This window comes from Oncorhynchus nerka, linkage group LG10 (assembly GCF_034236695.1).
Source record: "Oncorhynchus nerka isolate Pitt River linkage group LG10, Oner_Uvic_2.0, whole genome shotgun sequence".
NCBI lineage: Eukaryota > Metazoa > Chordata > Actinopteri > Salmoniformes > Salmonidae > Oncorhynchus > Oncorhynchus nerka.
The window spans coordinates 75,918,603-75,937,136 of record NC_088405.1 but is presented as its reverse complement, the minus strand read 5'-3'; the positions used below and the strand labels follow the sequence as shown (position 1 = coordinate 75,937,136).

The 18,534-nt window shown below is 43.5% G+C and overlaps 1 protein-coding gene across 1 annotated transcript in view; it reads left to right on the top strand.

Moving 5' to 3' along the window:
- LOC115136006 (protein turtle homolog B-like) overlaps positions 1-18,534 on the top strand; it is a 208,455-nt gene that overhangs the window by 170,796 nt on the left and 19,125 nt on the right. The window contains 1 exon segment of the mRNA XM_065023750.1: positions 18,230-18,316. Within this exon segment, the coding sequence (XP_064879822.1) occupies positions 18,230-18,316 (87 nt within the window).

Here is an 18,534-nt window from a genome sequence, read left to right as displayed (position 1 = left end):
TCCCATTCTTCTCTGCAGATCCTCTAAGCTCTGTCAGGATGCATGGGGAGTGTCGCTGCACAGCTACTTTCAGGTCTTTCCAGCAATGTTCGATTGGGTTCAAGTCCGGGCTCTGGCTGGGCCACACAAGGATCTTCAGAGACTTGTCCCAAAGCCACTCCTGTGTTGCCTTGGCTGTGTGTTTGGGGTTGTTGTCCTGTTGGAAGGTGAACCTTTGCCCCAGTCTGCGGCCCTGAGCGCTCTGGAGCAGGTTTTCATCAAGGATCTCTCTGTTCTTTGCTCCATTCATCATTACCTTGATCCTGACTAGTCTATCAGTCCCTGTCGCTGAAAAACATCCCCACAGCATGATGCTGCCTCCACCATGCTTCACCACCATGCTTCACCGTAGGGATGGTTACAGCTTTTTCCAGATGTGACTCGTATTGTGGGAAGCTTGTGGAAGGCTACTGGAAACGTTTGACCCAAGTTTAACAATTTAAAGGCAATGCGACCAAATACTAATTGAGTGTATGTAAACTTCTGACCCACTGGGAATGTGATGAAAGAAAAAGAAAACTGAAATAAATCATTCTCTCTACTATTATTCTGACATTTCACATTCGTAAAATAAAGTGGTGATCCTACTTGACCTAAAACAGGGACTCTTTACTAGGATTAAATGTAAGAAATAGTGAAAAACTGAGTTGAAATGTATTTGGCTAAGGTGTATGTAAACATCCGACTTCAACTGTATGTCAATTTATATATATATACAGTACCAGTCAAAAGTTTGAACACACCTACTCATTCATGGGTTTTTCTTTATTTTTACTATTTTCTACATTGTAGAATAGTAGTGAAGAAGACATCAAAACTATTAAATAACACACATGAAATCATGTAGTAACCAAAAAAAGTGTTGAAAAAAATCAAAATATATTTTATATTTGAATGTATTTTGCCTTGATGACAACTTTGCACACTCTTGGCATTCTCTCAACCAGCTTCATGGGGTAGTCACCAGGAATTCATGGGGTAGTCACCAGGAATGCTTTTGCATTTGTGCGTTGTTAAAAGTGAATTTGTGGAATTTCTTGTCTTAATGCGTTTGAGCCAATCAATTGTGTTGTGACAAGGTAGGGGTGGAATACAGAAGCCTATTTGGTAAAATACCAAATCCATATTATGGCAAGAACAGCTCAAATAAGCAAAGTGAAACGACAATCCATCATTCCTTTGAGACATTCAAGGTCAGTCAATACAGAATTTTCTTTCAAGCGATATGATGAAACTGGCTCTCATGAGGACCACCACAGGAAAGGAAGACCGAGAGTTACCTCTGCTGCAGAGGATAAGTTAATTGGAGTTACCAGCCTCAGAAATTGCATCCCAACTAATTTCTTCAGAGTTCAAGTAACAGACACATATAAATATTAACTGTTCAGAGGAGACTGTGTGAATCAGGCCTTCATTGTCAAATTGCTGCAAAGAAACCACTACTAAAGTACACCAATGATAAGAAGAGACTTGCTTGGGCCAAGAAACACAAGCAATGGACATTAGACTGGTGGAAATCTGTCCGTTGGTCTGATGAGTCCAAATTTAAGATCTTTGGTTCCAACTGCAGACTAGGTGAACGGATGATCTCCGCATGTGTGGTTCCCACAGTGAAGCATGGAGGAGGAGGTGTGATGGTGTGAGGGAGCTTTTCTGGTGACACTGTCAGTGATTTATTTAGAATTCAAGGCACACTTAACCAGCATGGCTACCACAGCATTCTTCATCGATACGCCATCCCATCTGGTTTGCGCTTAGGGGGACTATCATTTGTCTTCCTACAGGATAATGAACCAAAACACTTCCAGTCTGTGTAAGGACCGGAAGTGTGGACCAAGAAGGAGAGTGATGGAGAGCTGCATCAGATGACCTGGCCTCCACAATCACCTGAGCTCAACCCAATTGAGATGGTTTGGGATGAGTCGGACAGCAGAGTGAAGGAAAAGCAGCCAACAAGTGCTAGCATATGTGGGAACTCCTTCAAGACTGTTGGAAAATCATTCCAGGTGAAGCTGGTTGAGAGAATGCCAAGAGTGTGCAAAGCTGTCAAAAAGGCAAGGGTGGCTTTGAGGAATATAAAATCTAAAATATATTTTGATTTGTTTAACATATTTTTAGTTACTCCTTTTATCAAAGATTCTCTGTAATTAGTATTACGCGATCATGATTAATCAGTTGTAAATGTAATTAACTAGGAGGTCAAGGCACCAAGGAAAAATATTCAGATTACAAAGTTATCATTTCCTAAAATAACTTTTCAGATATTTTATCTGATCAATTAGTCTTCGAATTAATTAATTATTTACTTTCTCACGTTAGTCTCATTCCAAACGTTGTAAATTGTTGGTTATCTGCACGGACCCAGTCTTCACTATGAGTCATCCATACATCAATTCTCTTAAATCATTTATTTATTACTAACTAAGTAAATCACAGAAATGTATTAAAAAAAACTGTAAATATGGTTACAAGAAATGATAGGAGAATGTGCCCTAGTGGGCTAAACTGGCATGGTGTTTTGTTAGACAAAAGGGGAAGTGGTGGTCGACTAAGAAGTCACTACAGAGTGAGAAATACAACAATTGAAATGCTAATCCTTTGCACATGAACGCTCACTCATTCGGGAACAATTGCAATCAATACATATATTTACGCTCGGTGTGTCGTCTTGATCGCTGGTGAAAAGTTTGTTTCTTTTGTAGAATTGTCCGTCTCTCTCCCTCTCTCTCCATCGTGGTTATAGTGGATAGTTCAGAGGTACATTCATTAGTTTCGTTATAGAGTGGATGTTTTGGCGGTTGTCGTTCTTCGTGTTCAATAATACCGAAATCCTAGCTGCGGACTAGTAAATAATATCAAAGACTTGTTCTTATTCTGTCGGTATCAATAGTCTAAGAGTTTAACCACGTGGTATGGTTAAAAGAATCAGGAATGGTCCACAACCTTTGTCCTCCCCTAATGGAGAAAAACATGGTCTGCAACCTTTATCCATTTCGTAATTGAGGTAAGCTCGGTCTGCTGATCAAAAACCCGAGTGTTTTATTTTTCTAAAGGCAGAAAGGGGCTGTCCCAGGACGCCTGACCCTAACTGGGCTCAGGGGCAGTCCTCTGATTTAGTTAACTACAATCCCCTTTTTGAGTTTTCCTTCATTAAACAGTCCAAAATCACATTGTAAAATTGTGTAAACAGTATCATATTCACTCATTCATCTTATACAACAATTAGATGTACACCTCATATCTGAGGCTATTATATAAACAGGATTTCCTTTGTTCTCCATGAAAATCTACTCTCTCTATACTGCGTGTCCATGAGGAGATCCTCAGGAATTTACGATGTCTCTCTGACCATAGCAGCCTAGTTGAGGGAGGCAGGGAGAAGGGGATGGGGCTTGCTATACCCAAAGAGGCCAATGTCATGACAATTCCATAGGTGTTATTTCAATGGTTTTTTTCAATTTAAAGTTTTATTAAGTTTTCTTGTTTTTCAATCAACCAACAAAACACATTCCACATTCACAGATGTGACAGGATTATATATATATATATATATATATAATAATAATACATTTGAAAAAATAAAAAATTAAAATACAATTAAAATGAAAGATACATACATACATACATACATACATACATACATACATACATACATACATACATACATACATACATACATACGCACACGTACTCAAAAACTAAATTAAAATAAAAACACAAAAAAAAACATATTACACTTGCAGCAGCACTATCAAGGTTCTTATCAGCTATTTCCAGCATTCGCTGAGACGACGGGCCAATCATTCGTTTTTAGGTTTTACAGTACCTTACACAACATGTATCTGAGCATTTCCCTAGTCACCCCGTTCACTCTGTCCAGTTTGAAATATAGTTGAATAGTGGAGACCAGAGTCTATCAAACTTGGGCTGTCTCTTGTGGAGGTCATAAGTGAGCTTTTCAAGAGGAAGAAATTCAACAATCTGGTCAATCCACATTTGAAATGTAGGAAGGGTATTAGAGGCCCACAATAGAAGAATACATTTCTTAGCAAAGTATGTAATCGTCATAAGCAAATTTTCTCTGTCAGGATCAAGAGTCCTGTTGGGCATTAAGAAGATAGATACACGGGGTCATACCAAACTGTACCTCTAGTATTTTCTGTGCAGCAGTATGTATAGATTGCCAGAATCTGGCAATCTCTCTACAGCTCCAAAATACATGCATATAGGTTCCACTTTCAGAGGTACATATTTTACAGTTAGGAGACATATCTGTTTTCATTCTATGGAGTCTCAAAGGATTATAATGAAATTTGTACAAAAATTTGTAATTAGATTCTTTCATTTTTACATTGGTAGAGGAGCAGTATATCCTGTCGCAAACCTCCGCCCATAACTCATCACTGATGAGATTATTTTCAAAGGAGTAAAGGAGGAGCCTCCTTTCTCAGATATTTTGCCTTTAATGGATTGTGCTGTGACAAGAAGGATTTCAACTTCATTCAACTGAGTTCTAAACCTCCTCTTGGAGGTAAATGAGGAAATTACATGTCTAATTTGAAGATATAAAAAATAAAAAAAGGGATCTTGGCACATCGAATTCACTGCAGAGCTCTTGAAAGGATTTCAGTGTAGTGGTTTTCTGATGAAATAGGTCTGAAAAGGTCCTGATTCCTAGAGTATGCCAAAGATTAAAGTTGGCATCCCTCAGGGCTTTTGGCAAGTCTGGGTTGCCTACTATAGGTGAGTGAGAACATATTTGGGAGGAAATGCCCAGGTATTTCTTACAGTCCCTCCACGCTAGTAGGGTGCTGTAAATCACAAAGGTTTTGGCTATGTTGCCCATTTATAATATAATTGAGCTTAAGGGCAATGAACCACAGGATTGGGCTTCTATCTGAATCCACGTTGACTCTTGTCTGTTTGTGATCCATGTTAGCATGTTGCGGATTTGGGCAGACCAGTAGTACAATTGAAGGGAGGGAAGGGCAAGACCACCCTTAGATTCAGGTTTCGATAGAGTGGAAAACTTGATCCTAGGTTTTTTATTGCCCCATATAAATTTGGTGATGCTTTGGTTAGTTGTTTTGAAGAAGGAAACTGGGAGACAGCATGGGAGCATCTGAAATAAGTAGTTCAGTCTAGGGAGGACGTTCATACGGATGACATTAATTCTTCCTACTAAGCTAATCGGGAGGGAGATCCAGGTTCGGAGATCGTTCTTGATTCGATCCAGGAGTGGAAGATAATTTTCCTTAAAAAGGCTATTCAGATCTGGTGTTATGAAGATCCCGAGGTATTGAAACCCCTGTGTTTTCCATTGGAAAGGACATAGTGTCTTCATAGAGCTGGTGAGTGTAATATTGAGAGGGCAGACAGTGGATTTGTTAAAATTGATCTTATAACCTGAAAACTTGCCATACTGAGCAATTGTGTCTAAAATGAGAGGGAGGGATTTCTCAGGGTTGGATATGTAGAGCAAGACATCATCCGTGTAAAGTCTAAATCTTGTGCTGCAGGCCGCCTGCAGAAACACCCATAATACTTGGATTGCTCCTTATCAGCTCTGCCAGAGGCTCCACCCCCAACAAGTAGAGCAGGGGGGACAGTGAGCACCCTTGTCTTGTGCCCCATTCCAGAGGGAATCTGTCACAGTTCAGTCCATTAGCAGTCACCATGGCATTTGGATGAGAGTATAGTGATTTGATCCATTTAATAAAATTTGGAACTTTTCTAAGACTGAAAACAGAAAGCTCCACTCCATCCTGTCAAACGCCTTCTCAGCATCCAGTGAAGCCAGCAGGACAGGGGTCTTCTATGCGTTTACTTGATCAATAATATCAAAAAGACGGCGAATGTTATCAGAAGAGTATCTGTAATAAATCCAGTTTGGTCCGCTTTTATTATTTTAGTCTTTTGGCGAGCAATTTGGTCATTATTTTATAGTCGAAATCCAACAAGCTTATGGGCCGGAAGGACGAGCAGGATAGGGGGTCCTTGTCCTTTTTTAGCAACACTGTAATGCGAGCTGTGTGCATTGAGTCTGGGAGAACTCCGTTTTTGCAAAAATCCTCCAGCATTGGCATGAAGATATAGGGCGGAGCTGGGGCCAAAAAGCTTTGTAGAACTCTCTGGGGAATCCATCTGGGCCTGGGGACTTATTAGGTGGCATGGAGGTAATTGCCTCCAGGATCTCCTCAGGAGTGAAGGGGGAGTTGAGATCTTCTTGGTCGGTCTCTGATAGTTTAGGTAGCGAGATTCCCTCTAGGAAAGAGTGGAGTTCTGCCTCCGTGTGTTTTCTCTCAGAGGTGTATAGTTTGCAGTAAAAATCATGAAAAGTTAAATTGATATTTTTTTGGGTCATATGTGACCTCGTCCTCTGCTGTTCGGATAGCCATGATTGTACGCTCTGACTGCTCCTTTTTTAATTGGTAAGCAAGCAATCTACTGGGCCTATTGCTATACTCATGGTATTTCTGTTTAGTAAAGAAAACTTTAAGTGTAAGTCCAAATTCAGTTTGGCATTGGCTGCTTTAAGATGACTCCAGGAGGTGCTGTCTGGGGATTGTTTATGTATTTTTTCACAGCATTCCAGCTCCCTCTCAAGATCTAGCCTGTGTGCTTCCATTGCTTTTTTCTTAGAGGAAGCATATGCGATTAGATGACCTCTTAGTGTGGCTTTAGCAGCGTCCCACATTGTGGCCGGAGAAACAGGAGAATCTTTATTGTCTTGTGTGTAGTTGTCTATCCATGTAGTTACCAATGTATAGAACACTTCATTGGATAGCATGGAGGTGTTAAAATTCCAGCTCTTTGACCTTGGGATTTTTTTGCAGAGGTCAAAGCGGAGGTGGACAAAGGCGTGATCGGAAAGTGCTATGGGTCCGATTGTACATGTGGCTGAATTTATGAAACCTTTTGGGATAAAAATGTCATCTATACGGGAGTAGGTGTTATGGACATTAGAGTAGTATGTATAGTCCATAGATGAGCTATTAGTCTCTCTCCAGATATCTATCAGTCCCATCTCTTTAGTAAGAGAGTTCAACATCTTTGCAGAGCTAGGATTTGTGGTGGGGACTTGAGATGATTTGTCTAGGGTTGGGTTAAGGGTACAATTAAAATCTCCGGCCACCACGCCAAAGGAGACATAATGCTCATTGAACAGGGTTATCATTTTTGACATGAAGGCAGGAGTATCTGTGTTAGGGGCGTATATGTTTAATACAGTAATTGGTTGACCCTATAGTGACCCAGTTATCAAAATAAATCTCCCCTTCGGATCAGATATGTTTTTGTCAATTATGAATGGAACATTTTTATGGATAAGTATGGCTGTGCCTCTACTGTTTGATTTGAAAGATGAGAAATACACCTGTCCCACCCAAGCTCTGCGGAGTTTGGCATGTTCAGCATCACAGAGGTGTGTCTCTTGTAATAGCGCGATGTCTGCTTTTTCCTTTTTTAGAGCACATAGTATCTTTTTCCGTTTTATTGCATGCCCTAGACCATGGCAGTTCCATGTCAATAGATTTAAGGTACTAGTCATCATCATCGAACAGTAATCGAACTTTAGTGCAAGTCATCGCTGGGTAAAAGTGGATAGTAGTTTTACAGCTGCGTTCACATAAAATGAAAATAAATGGTGTACATAAAATAATAATTTCTGAACACCCCAGCCGAGTTCCCAAACAACTCGACACTTCCCGTTGGATCTATTACCCCCCCGCTCAGTCTCAATTCTGTGTTCCGAATAAAACAAAAACCGGGAACAGTTAGCAACGCACAATGTCTCCCTCTCCCCACCAAAGAAATGCCTTATCCTCTCCACCCCGCATTGAGTAAATGACACAGTTGCCCTCGTCCAGACCACACTAAAAGAGGGGAGAAAAATCAAATCAATAGCCCAGCCTACATATACCTCCCCCAAGGGACATAAGGAACCCCGAGTAATAATAGCAACAAAAAAACAGGGAAATAAAAGTAGGCTGAAACATTAGTAGGCCTAGGTTAGGCTATAGAGCCCATCCCTCTCAGTTAAAGGAAAATAAATATAAATTGGATGGCTATAATGACATTTAGGGGGTGGGTCTTTGGATATCGGCTATATGTTGTCTTACCTCCTTTAGTAATGGCATTAATCGCATTTATTGGTCTGTTTCTCATTGACCAGGATTGTCTTTCAAAAAAAGTTTTGCCTCTTTGGGAGTTTCGAAGTGTTGCAAGGCTCCTTGGTGAAGAATCCTGAGCTCGTTTGGGTATTTGAATCCCCTGAAGATGCCTCGGTCAATTGAGTGTTTCTTCACTTCGTCAAACTCTCGGCGCTTTCGGCGTATTCCAGCTGACAGGTCCTGGTGTAAAGCGAGTTTGGCGTTTCCCACTGTGATGGTGTTGTTTTTCGCCGCCTGTAGGACTCGTTCCCTGTCGGTGAATCTCAGGAAACGTATGATGATTGGGCGCGGTGGTTGTCTGGCTGCTGGTGGGGGACTCAGTGCTCGGTGAGCTCTCTCGTGTTCTATGGGCCTGTCGGTGGACAGGTGGAGCCACTCGGGAAGTTTGTCTTGCAGGTAGCGGATCAGTGGCATGTTTCCCTCTTCTTTTTCGCCCAGATTGAATAGAACACAATTATTCCTTCGCCCCCTGTTTTCCAGGTCCTCTGTTTTCTCTTCCAGATGCTCGGTTTTCTTTTTAGCATATGCTAATGTTTCCATGGCATCTGTCAATAAGTTTTCCATGGATAGGATTCGCCCCTCTGCCTCGTCCAGGCGCCCCGCGTTTATGGTTATCTTGTTGTTGGATGTCAGGCAAAGCGTTTTCCAGGATTGTCACCTTGCCCCCTATCGCACTGAGCTGAGAGTTAATGGCATCTAATTTGGTGTTTAGTTCTGTACGTTGGGATCTCAAGAAAGGATGTCTTAGACAGAGTGCGAGGTTGGCATTCATTGTGCCTTGGGGGGGAGCGGGTTCTCTTGCTCCTGGCTAATGGCACTAGTTTTTTCTGAAGCTACACCTGTAGTGTCGCCTTTTGTAGCTGCCATGACTTTTTCTTACTAAAGCTAAATGAGTTTGAACTTGGAGTGGAGGTAAGATTAGGAATTGGAAACTACTTGTGCGGAGCTCTTAGTTCATGCGGCCATCTCGTTCAAGGGTCACGTGATCCCTATTTCATAGTTTTGATGTGTTCACTATTATTCCACAATGTAGAAAATAGTACAAATATAGAAGCCCTTGAATATCTAGGTGTGTCCAAACTTTTGACTGGTACTGTGTATATATATATATATACACTACCATTCAAATGTTTGCAGTCACTTAGAAAGGTACTTGTTTTTGAAAGAAAAGCTATTTTTTGTCCATTAAAATAACATCAAATGTATCAGAAATACAGTGTAGACATTGTTAATGTTGTAAATAACTATTGTAGCTGGAAACAGCAGATTTTTAGAGGAATATCTACATAGGCGTACAGAGTCCCATTATCAGCAACCATCACTCCTGTGTTCCAATGGAACGTTGTGTTAGCTAATCCAAGTTTATAATTTTAAAAGGCTAATTGATCATTAGAAACCCTTTTGCAATTAAGTTTAGCACAGCTGAAAACTGCTGTTCTGATTAAAGAAGCAATAAAACTGGATTCTTTAGACTAGTTGAGTATCTGGAGCATCAGCATTTGTGGGTTCGATTTCCAGGCTCAAAATGGCCAGAACCAAAGAACTTTCTTCTGAAACTGTCCAGTCCATTCTTGTTCTGAGAAATGAAGGCTATTCCATGTGAGAAATTGCCAAGAAATGAAAGATCTCATACAACGCAGTGTACTACTCCCCTCACAGAACAGCGCAAACTGGCTCTAACCAGAATAGAAAGAGGAGTGGGATGCCCCAGTGCACAACTGATGGTCAGCATCGCGGAGTTGCCTCTTCACTGTTGACGTTGTGACTGGTGTTTTGCGGGTACTATTTATACCTGTTTGGCAATAATGACCATTGTTATGTTTGGAGGAAAAAGGGAGAGGCTTGCAAGCCAAAGAACACCATCCCAACATGAAGCACGGGGGTGACAGCATCATGTTGTGGGGGTGCTTTGCTGCAGGAGGGACTGGTGCACTTCACAAAATAGATGGCATCATGAGGGAGGATAATTATGTGGATATATTGAAGCAACATCTCAAGTAATCAGTCAGGAAGTTAACCTGTTAGTCCTATTGGGGCAGTATTTCATTTTTGGATAAAAAGACGTGCCCGTTTTAAGCGCAATATTTTGTCACGAAAAGATGCTCGAATATGCTTGGAATTGATAGCTTTGGAAAGAAGACAGTCTTACGTTTCCAGAAATGCAAAGATTTTCACTGTGAGTCCCTTAGAACAAATGTTTCGGGCAAAACCAAGATGTATGACCGACCAGGAAATGCACAGGATTTCTGAGGCTACGTTTTCCATGATCGCCTTATATGGCTGTGAATGCGACAGGAATCAACGGACTCTTTCTCTTGTTTCCCCAAGGTCTCTGCAGCATTGTGACGTATTTGTAGGCATATCATTGGAAGATTGACCATAAGAGACTACATTTACCAGGTGTCCCGCTAGGTGGCTGCGTGGCAATTGGTGCGCAAAAGTCAGGTCCCGGTATTTTTCCATTCAAATCTCAGAACAAACCAGGCTACAAGGACGGTGCTTTCAACGGAGAGAAATATGACAAACCACCTTCAGGATTGATTCAAACAACGTTTTCCATGTTTCAGTCAATATTATGGAGTTAATTCGGAAAAAAGTTTGACATGTAGGTGACTGAATTTTCGGTTAGTTTCGGTAGCCATATGCATAGTAACAAAAGGGAACGATGTGTCCTACACAAGAATCTTTCAGGAAAAACTGGACATCTGCTATGTAACTGAGAGTCTCCTCATTGAAACATCTGAAGTTCTTCAAAGGTAAATTATTTTATTTGATTCCTTGGCTGGTTTTTGTGAATATGTTGCGTGCTAAATGCTAATGCTAACGCTAAGCTAGCTATCACCACTCTTACACAAATTAGTGATTTTCTCTGGTTCTAAAGCATATTTTGAAAATCTGAGACGACAGGATTGTTAAGAAAAGGATAAGCTTGAGAACAGGCATATTTATTTCGTTTCATTTGCGATTTTTAAAAATCGCTAATGTTGCGTTATGCTAATGAGCTTGAGGCTGTAGTAACGATACCGCATGCGGGATGGGGCGGACTAAGAGGTTAAAGCTTGGTCGCAAATGAGTCTTCCAAATGGACAATGACCCCAAGCATACTTCCAAAGTTGTGGCAAAATGTCCTAAGGACAACAAAGTCAAGGTATTGGAGTGGCCATCACAAAGCCCTGACCTTAACCCCATAGAAAATGTGTGGACAGAACTGAAAAAGCGTGTGCGAGCAAGGAGGCCTACAAACCTGACTCAGTTACACCAGCTCTGTCAGGAGGAATAGGCCAAAATTCACCCAACTTAAGGTGGGAAGCTTGTGGAAAGCTACCCGAAACGTTTGACCCGAGTTAAACAATTTAAAGGCTATGCTACCAAATACTAATTGAGTGTATTGAACTTCTGACCCACTGGGAATGTGATGAAAGAAATAAAAGCTGAAATAAATCATTCTCTCTACTATTATTCTGACATTTTACATTCTTAAAATAAAGTGGTGAGCCTAACTGACCTAAGAAGGATTTTTTTTACTAGGATTAAATGTCAGGAATTGTGAAAAACTGAGTTTAAATGTATTTGGCTAAGATGTGTCATGTATTGTCATGTTATGTCTTGTTCCTGTTCTTTCTCTTCACTTCGTTTCCCCCTGCTGGTCGTATTAGGTTACCTTCTCTCCCTTTCCTTCCCCCAGCTGTTCCTCATCTCCTCTAACTACCTCGTTTACTCTCTCCCACCTGTTCCCTTTTTTCCCTCTGATTAGGTCTCTATTTCTCTCTCTGTTTCTGCTTCTGTCTTTGTCAGATTCTCGTTTGCTTCACCCTTGTCCCGTCCTGTCGTAATCTGCCTCTTCATCAGATGCTACGTGTGATCAGGTACCTCTGTCCTCTACAACCCGCGCCTACCCGGAGAGACCAGCAGTCTGTTGCCGCTAACCCTGCTATTCTCCTCTGCTGCTAGAAGGGGACTCTCCTGTAAAGATCAGAGGACTTTATGATTTATTTGTCGCCCTCTCTGCGGGTTGTCTATTTTGTCAACCGATACATCTGAAGAGGATTTATGTCTTCCCTGTGTTTGGACATTAACCTCATAGTCCGCCCCCCCCCGCATGCGGTAGCGTAAATACAGCCTCAAGCTCATTACCATAACGCAACGTTAGCGATTTCTAAAAATCGCAAATGAAATGAAATAAATATGCCTGTTCTCAAGCTTATCCTTTTCTTAACAATCCTGTCGTCTCAGATTTTCAAAATATGCTTTAGAACCAGAGAAAATCACTAATTTGTGTAAGAGTGGTGATAGTTAGCTTAGCATTAGCGTTAGCATTTAGCACGCAACATATTCACAAAAACCAGCCAAGGAATCAAATAAAATAATTTACCTTTGAAGAACTTCAGATGTTTCAATGAGGAGACTCTCAGTTACATAGCAGATGTCCAGTTTTTCCTGAAAGATTCTTGTGTAGGACACATCGTTCCGTTTTGTTACTATGCATTTGGCTACCGAAACTAACCGAAAATTCAGTCACCTACATGTCAAACTTTTTTCCGAATTAACTCCATAATATCGACTGAAACATGTGTTTGAATCAATCCTGAAGGTGGTTTGTCATATTTCTCTCCATTGAAAGCACCGTCCTTGTAGCCTGGTTTGTTCTGAGATTTGAATGGAAAAATACCGGGACCTGACTTTTGCGCACCAATTGCCACACAGACACCAAGGGGGACACTTGGCAATTGTAGTCTCTTATGGTCAATCTTCCAATGATATGCCTACAAATACGTCACAATGCTGCAAAGACCTTGGGGAAACAAGAGAAAGAGTCCGTTCATTCCTGTCGCATTCACAGCCATATAAGGCGATCATGGAAAACGTAGCCTCAGAAATCCTGTGCATTTCCTGGTCGGTCATACATCTTGGTTTTGCCCGAAGCATTTGTTCTAAGGGACTCACAGTGAAAATCTTTGCATTTCTGGAAACGTAAGACTGTCTTCTTTCCAAAGCTATCAATTCCAAGCATATTCGAGCATCTTTTCGTGACAAAATATTGCGCTTAAAACGGGCACGTCTTTTTATCCAAAAATGAAATACTGCCCCTATAGGACTAACAGGTTAAAAGAATCTGTTTCTGTTAAACCGCTTTTGGGTCCTCATTCACCTGCATAACAGAAGAATCTGACCAAGAATGGACCCAGCGACTTCGGATCCTCTCCACTCAGCCGTCGAGATCCAGGGAGCGATGCTAGGCAGACACGAGCAGGAATTGTCTGCTGCTCGACATGCCGTTGAGACCCTGGCCGCCCAAGTCTCCGACCTCTCGAAACATATTCACCATCTCCGCCTCGATCCACCGGCTACTTCCAGGGCTTCCGAGTCTCCGGAGCCCAGAATTAATAACCCGCCGTGTTACTCTGGGGAGCCCACTGAATGCCGCTCGTTCCTCACCCAGTGTGATATTGTGTTTTCTCTCCAGCCCAACACGTACTCCAGGGGCACAGCTCGTATCGCCTACGTCATATCTCTCCTTACTGGACGGGCTCGTGAGTGGGGCACGGCAATCTGGGAGGCGAGGGCTGAGTGTACTAACCAGTATCAGAACTTTGAGGAGATGATACAGGTTTTTGATCGTTCTGTTTTTGGGGAAGAAGCTTCCAGGGCCCTGTCTTCCCTATGTCAAGGTAATCGATCCATAACTGATTACTCTATAGAGTTTCGCACTCTTGCTGCCTCCAGTGACTGGAACGAGCCGGCTTTGCTCGCTCGTTTTCTGGAGGGTCTCCGCGCGGAGGTAAAGGATGAGATTCTCTCCCGGGAGGTTCCTTCCAGCGTGGATTCCTTGATTGAACTCGCTATTCGCATAGAACGACGGGTTGATCTTCGTCACCGAGCTCGTGGAAGGGAGCTCGCGTTATCCGTTGCCCCCCTCTCCGCATCACTACCATCTTACTCCACTGGCTCAGGTGCTGAGCCTATGCAGCTGGGGGGTATTCACATCTCGACTAAGGAGAGGGAACGGAGAATCACCAACCGCCTCTGTCTCTATTGCGGTTCCGCTGGTCATTTTGTCATTTCATGTCCAGTAAAAGCCAGAGCTCATCAGTAAGCGGAGGGCTACTGGTGAGCGCTACTACTCAGGTCTCTCCTTCAAGATCCTGTACTACCTTGTCGGTCCATCTACGCTGGACCGGTTCGGCAGCTTCCTGCAGTGCCTTGATAGACTCTGGGGCGGAGGGCTGTTTTATGGACGAAGCCTGGGCTCCGGAACATGACATTCCTCTCAGACAGTTAGGGGAGCCCACGGCCTTGTTCGCCTTGGATGGTAGTCCTCTCCCCAGGATTCAGCGTGAAACGCTACCTTTAACCCTCACTGTCTCTGGTAATCATAGCGAAACCATTTCTTTTTAAATTTTTCGTTCACCTTTTACACCTGTTGTTTTGGGCCATCCCTGGCTAGTGTGTCATAATCCTTCTATTAATTGGTCTAGTAATTCTATCCTCTCCTGGAACGTCTCTTGTCATGTGAAGTGTTTAATGTCTGCTATCCCTCCTGTTTCCTCTGTCTCTTCTTCACAGGAGGAGCCTGGTGATTTGACAGGGGTGCCGGAGGAATATCACGATCTGCGCACGGTGTTCAGTCGGTCCAGGGCCACCTCCCTTCCTCCGCACCGGTCGTATGATTGTAGTATTGATCTCCTTCCGGGAACCACTCCCCCCCGGGGTAGACTATACTCTCTGTCGGCTCCCGAACGTAAGGCTCTCGAAGATTATTTGTCTGTAGCTCTCGACGCCGGTACCGTAGTCCCTTCCTCCTCTCCCGCCGGAGCGGGGGTTTTTTTTGTTAAGAAAAAGGACGGGACCCAGCGCCCCTGCGTGGATTATCGAGGGCTGAATGACATAACGGTTAAGAATCGTTATGTCTTCAGCCTTCGAGATCCTGCAGGGAGCCAGGTTTTTCACTACGTTGGACCTTCGTAACGCTTACCATCTCGTGCGCATCAGGGAGGGGGACAAGTGGAAAACGGCGTTTAACACTCCGTTAGGGCACTTTGAATACCGGGTTCTGCCGTTCGGCCTCGCTAACGCTCCAGCTGTCTTTCAGGCATTAGTGAATGATGTACTGAGAGACATGCTGAACATCTTTGTTTTCGTTTACCTTGACGATATCCTGATTTTTTTCACCGTCACTCCAGATTCATGTTCAGCACGTTCGACGTGTCCTCCAGCGCCTTTTAGAGAATTGTCTTTATGTGAAGGCTGAGAAGTGCTCTTTTCATGCCTCCTCCGTCACATTTCTCGGTTCTGTTATTTCCGCTGAAGGCATTTAGATGGATCCCGCTAAGGTCCAAGCTGTCAGCGATTGGCCCGTCCCTAAGTCACGTGTCGAGCTGCAGTGCTTTCTCGGCTTCGCGAATTTCTATCGTCGTTTCATCCGTAATTTCGGTCAGGTGGCAGCTCCTCTCACAGCCCTTACTTCTGTCAAGACGTGCTTTAAGTGGTCCGTTTCTGCCCAGGGAGCTTTTGATCTCCTCAAGAAGCGTTTTACATCCGCACCTATCCTTGTTACACCTGACGTCTCTAGACAGTTCATTGTCGAGGTTATTTTGTCAACCGATACATCTGAAGAGGATTTATGTCTTCCCTGTGTTTGGACATTAAAAGACTCTGTTTCTGTTAAACCGCTTTTGGGTCCTCACTCACCTGCATAACAAGATGTATGTAAACTTCCGACTTCAACTGTGTGTATATATACACTGCTCAAAAAAATAAAGGGAACACTAAAATAACACATCCTAGATCTGAATGAATGAAATATTCTTATGAAATACTTTTTTCTTTACATAGTTGAATGTGCTGACAACAAAATCACACAAAAATTATCAATGGAAATCAAATTTATCAACCCATGGAGGTCTGGATTTGGAGTCACACTCAAAATTAAAGTGGAAAACCACACTACAGGCTGATCCAACTTTGATGTAATGTCCTTAAAACAAGTCAAAATGAGGCTCAGTAGTGTGTGTGGCCTCCACGTGCCTGTATGACCTCCCTACAACGCCTGGGCATGCTCCTGATGAGGTGGCGGATGGTCTCCTGAGGGATCTCCTCCCAGACCTAGACTGAAGCATCTGCCAACTCCTGGGCAGTCTGTGGTGCATGGATGGTGGATTGGTGGATGGAGCGAGACATGATGTCCCAGATGTGCTCAATTGGATTCAGGTCTGGGGAACGGGCGGGCCAGTCCATAGCATCAATGCCTTCCTCTTGCAGGAACTGCTGACTCACTCCAGCCACATGAGGTCTAGAATTGTCTTGCATTAGGAGGAACCCAGGGCCAACCGCACCAGCATATGGTCTCACAAGGGGTCTGAGGATCTCCTCTCGGTACCTAATGGCAGTCAGGCTACCTCTGGCGAGCACATGGAGGGCTGTGCGGCCCCCCCAAATAAATGCCACCCTACACCATGACTGACCCACCGCCAAACATCTGTGAAGAGCACAGGGCGCCAGTGGCGAATTTTCCAATCTTGGTGTTCTCTGGCAAATGCCAAACGTCCTGCACGGTGTTGGGCTGTAAGCACAACCCCAACCTGTGGACGTCGGGCCCTCACACCACCCTCATGGAGTCTGTTTCTGACCGTTTGAGCAGACACATGCACATTTGTGGCCTCCTGGAGGTAATTTTGCAGGGCTCTGGCAGTGCTCCTCCTGCTCCTACTTGCACAAAGGCGGAGGTAGCGGTCCTGCTGCTAGGTTGTTGCCCTCCTACGGCCTCCTCCACATCTCCTGATGTACTGGCCTGTCTCCTGGTAGCACCTCCATGCTCTGGACATTACGCTGACAGACACAGCAAACCTTCTTGCCACAGCTCGCATTGATGTGCCATCCTGGATGAGCTGCACTACCTGAGCCACTTGTGTGGGTTGTAGACTCCGTCTCATGCTACCACTAGAGTGAAAGCACCGCCAGCATTCAAAAGTGACCAAAACATCAGCCAGGAAGCATAGGAACTGAGAAGTGGTCTGTGGTCACCACCTGCAGAACCACTCCTTTATTGGGGGTGTCTTGCTAATTGCCTATAATTTCCACCTGGTGTCTATTCCATTTGCACAATAGCATGTGAAATTTATTGTCAATCAGTGTTGCTTCCTAAGTGGACAGTTTGATTTCACAGAAGTGTGATTAACTTGGAGTTACATTGTGTTGTTTAAGTGTTCCCTTTATTTTTTTGAGCAGTGTGTATATATATATATATATATATATATATATATATATATATATATATATATATATGAATATATAAACTCCTTTACTTATTCTCCATCCCACCAATATGAACTATTAACTGCTAATAGGTTTAGGGTTGAAAGTAAAGAAGGAGGTTTGGAAATGTCTCCCAAAAGACATAGGAACAAGGGTGTGTGTGGTGCTGCTACCAAAGCCAGACGGAGGGATACCCCCGTTCTCTCTGAAATGCATTACTTCCACAGTACTCAGTATGTAGTCCTAGCATGTGTGGGTGTCTAATGGTATGCTGAATGACTCATTGTGCCTAATAAATGGAGAGCTTGTCAGACGTGCATTGTACAAATATCTTCTTGTGTCTTTCACTCCTCCCTGTATTCTTTATTCCTCTCTGTTTCTAGCTCTTGCTTCTATCTGCTCTCCTCCCTTTTCTCTGTCTTGCCTCCCTTTTGCTTTCTGCTTGTTTCTCTGACTCAGCTTATCCCCAGGTTTCTCTTCCTGTTTCTCTGACTGTATCTCTTTCTCCCCCTCTCTCTGTCTCCCTGTCTCTCCATCTTTTTATCCCTACCCACACCCTCTGTCACTCACTCCGTTTCTCTGACCATCTCTTTCTCTCTCCCTCCCTCCTCTCTGTCTCTCCTCTATCATCCCTCACTCTCTTTATCTCTCTTTCTCTGTTTGGACATGTGGAAGCTCTGGAGACTCATTGACAGCATTCCTCCTCCTCCCTCTTCTCCCCTCTTTTTCTTCCTCCTCTCCCGTCTCTGTTGTATTTCCCACCGCAGGACTCCTCTTAGCCCATTGCCCGGCATAGAGCCCTACTGTGAGGGGCCAGACGCCAGCAGCTACCAGCCCCCGCCCTCCAGCCCTCAGTGAGTGTGGCTACCTGCACCTTGTTCAGCCCGCCCCTCAGTCAGTGTGCTGCTGGCTGGCTTGGCCGCATGCTTCGTGTGCTGCACACAGTCGCACGGTCACATGCTGGTTCAAGCAATTGGGGCCCTAAGCTCCCTCACGGTCCACTCACAGGAGATGCAGAATTATTGAATAGCTGTAAAAAGATACACACTAAGCAACCTACCTGGAGTCATAC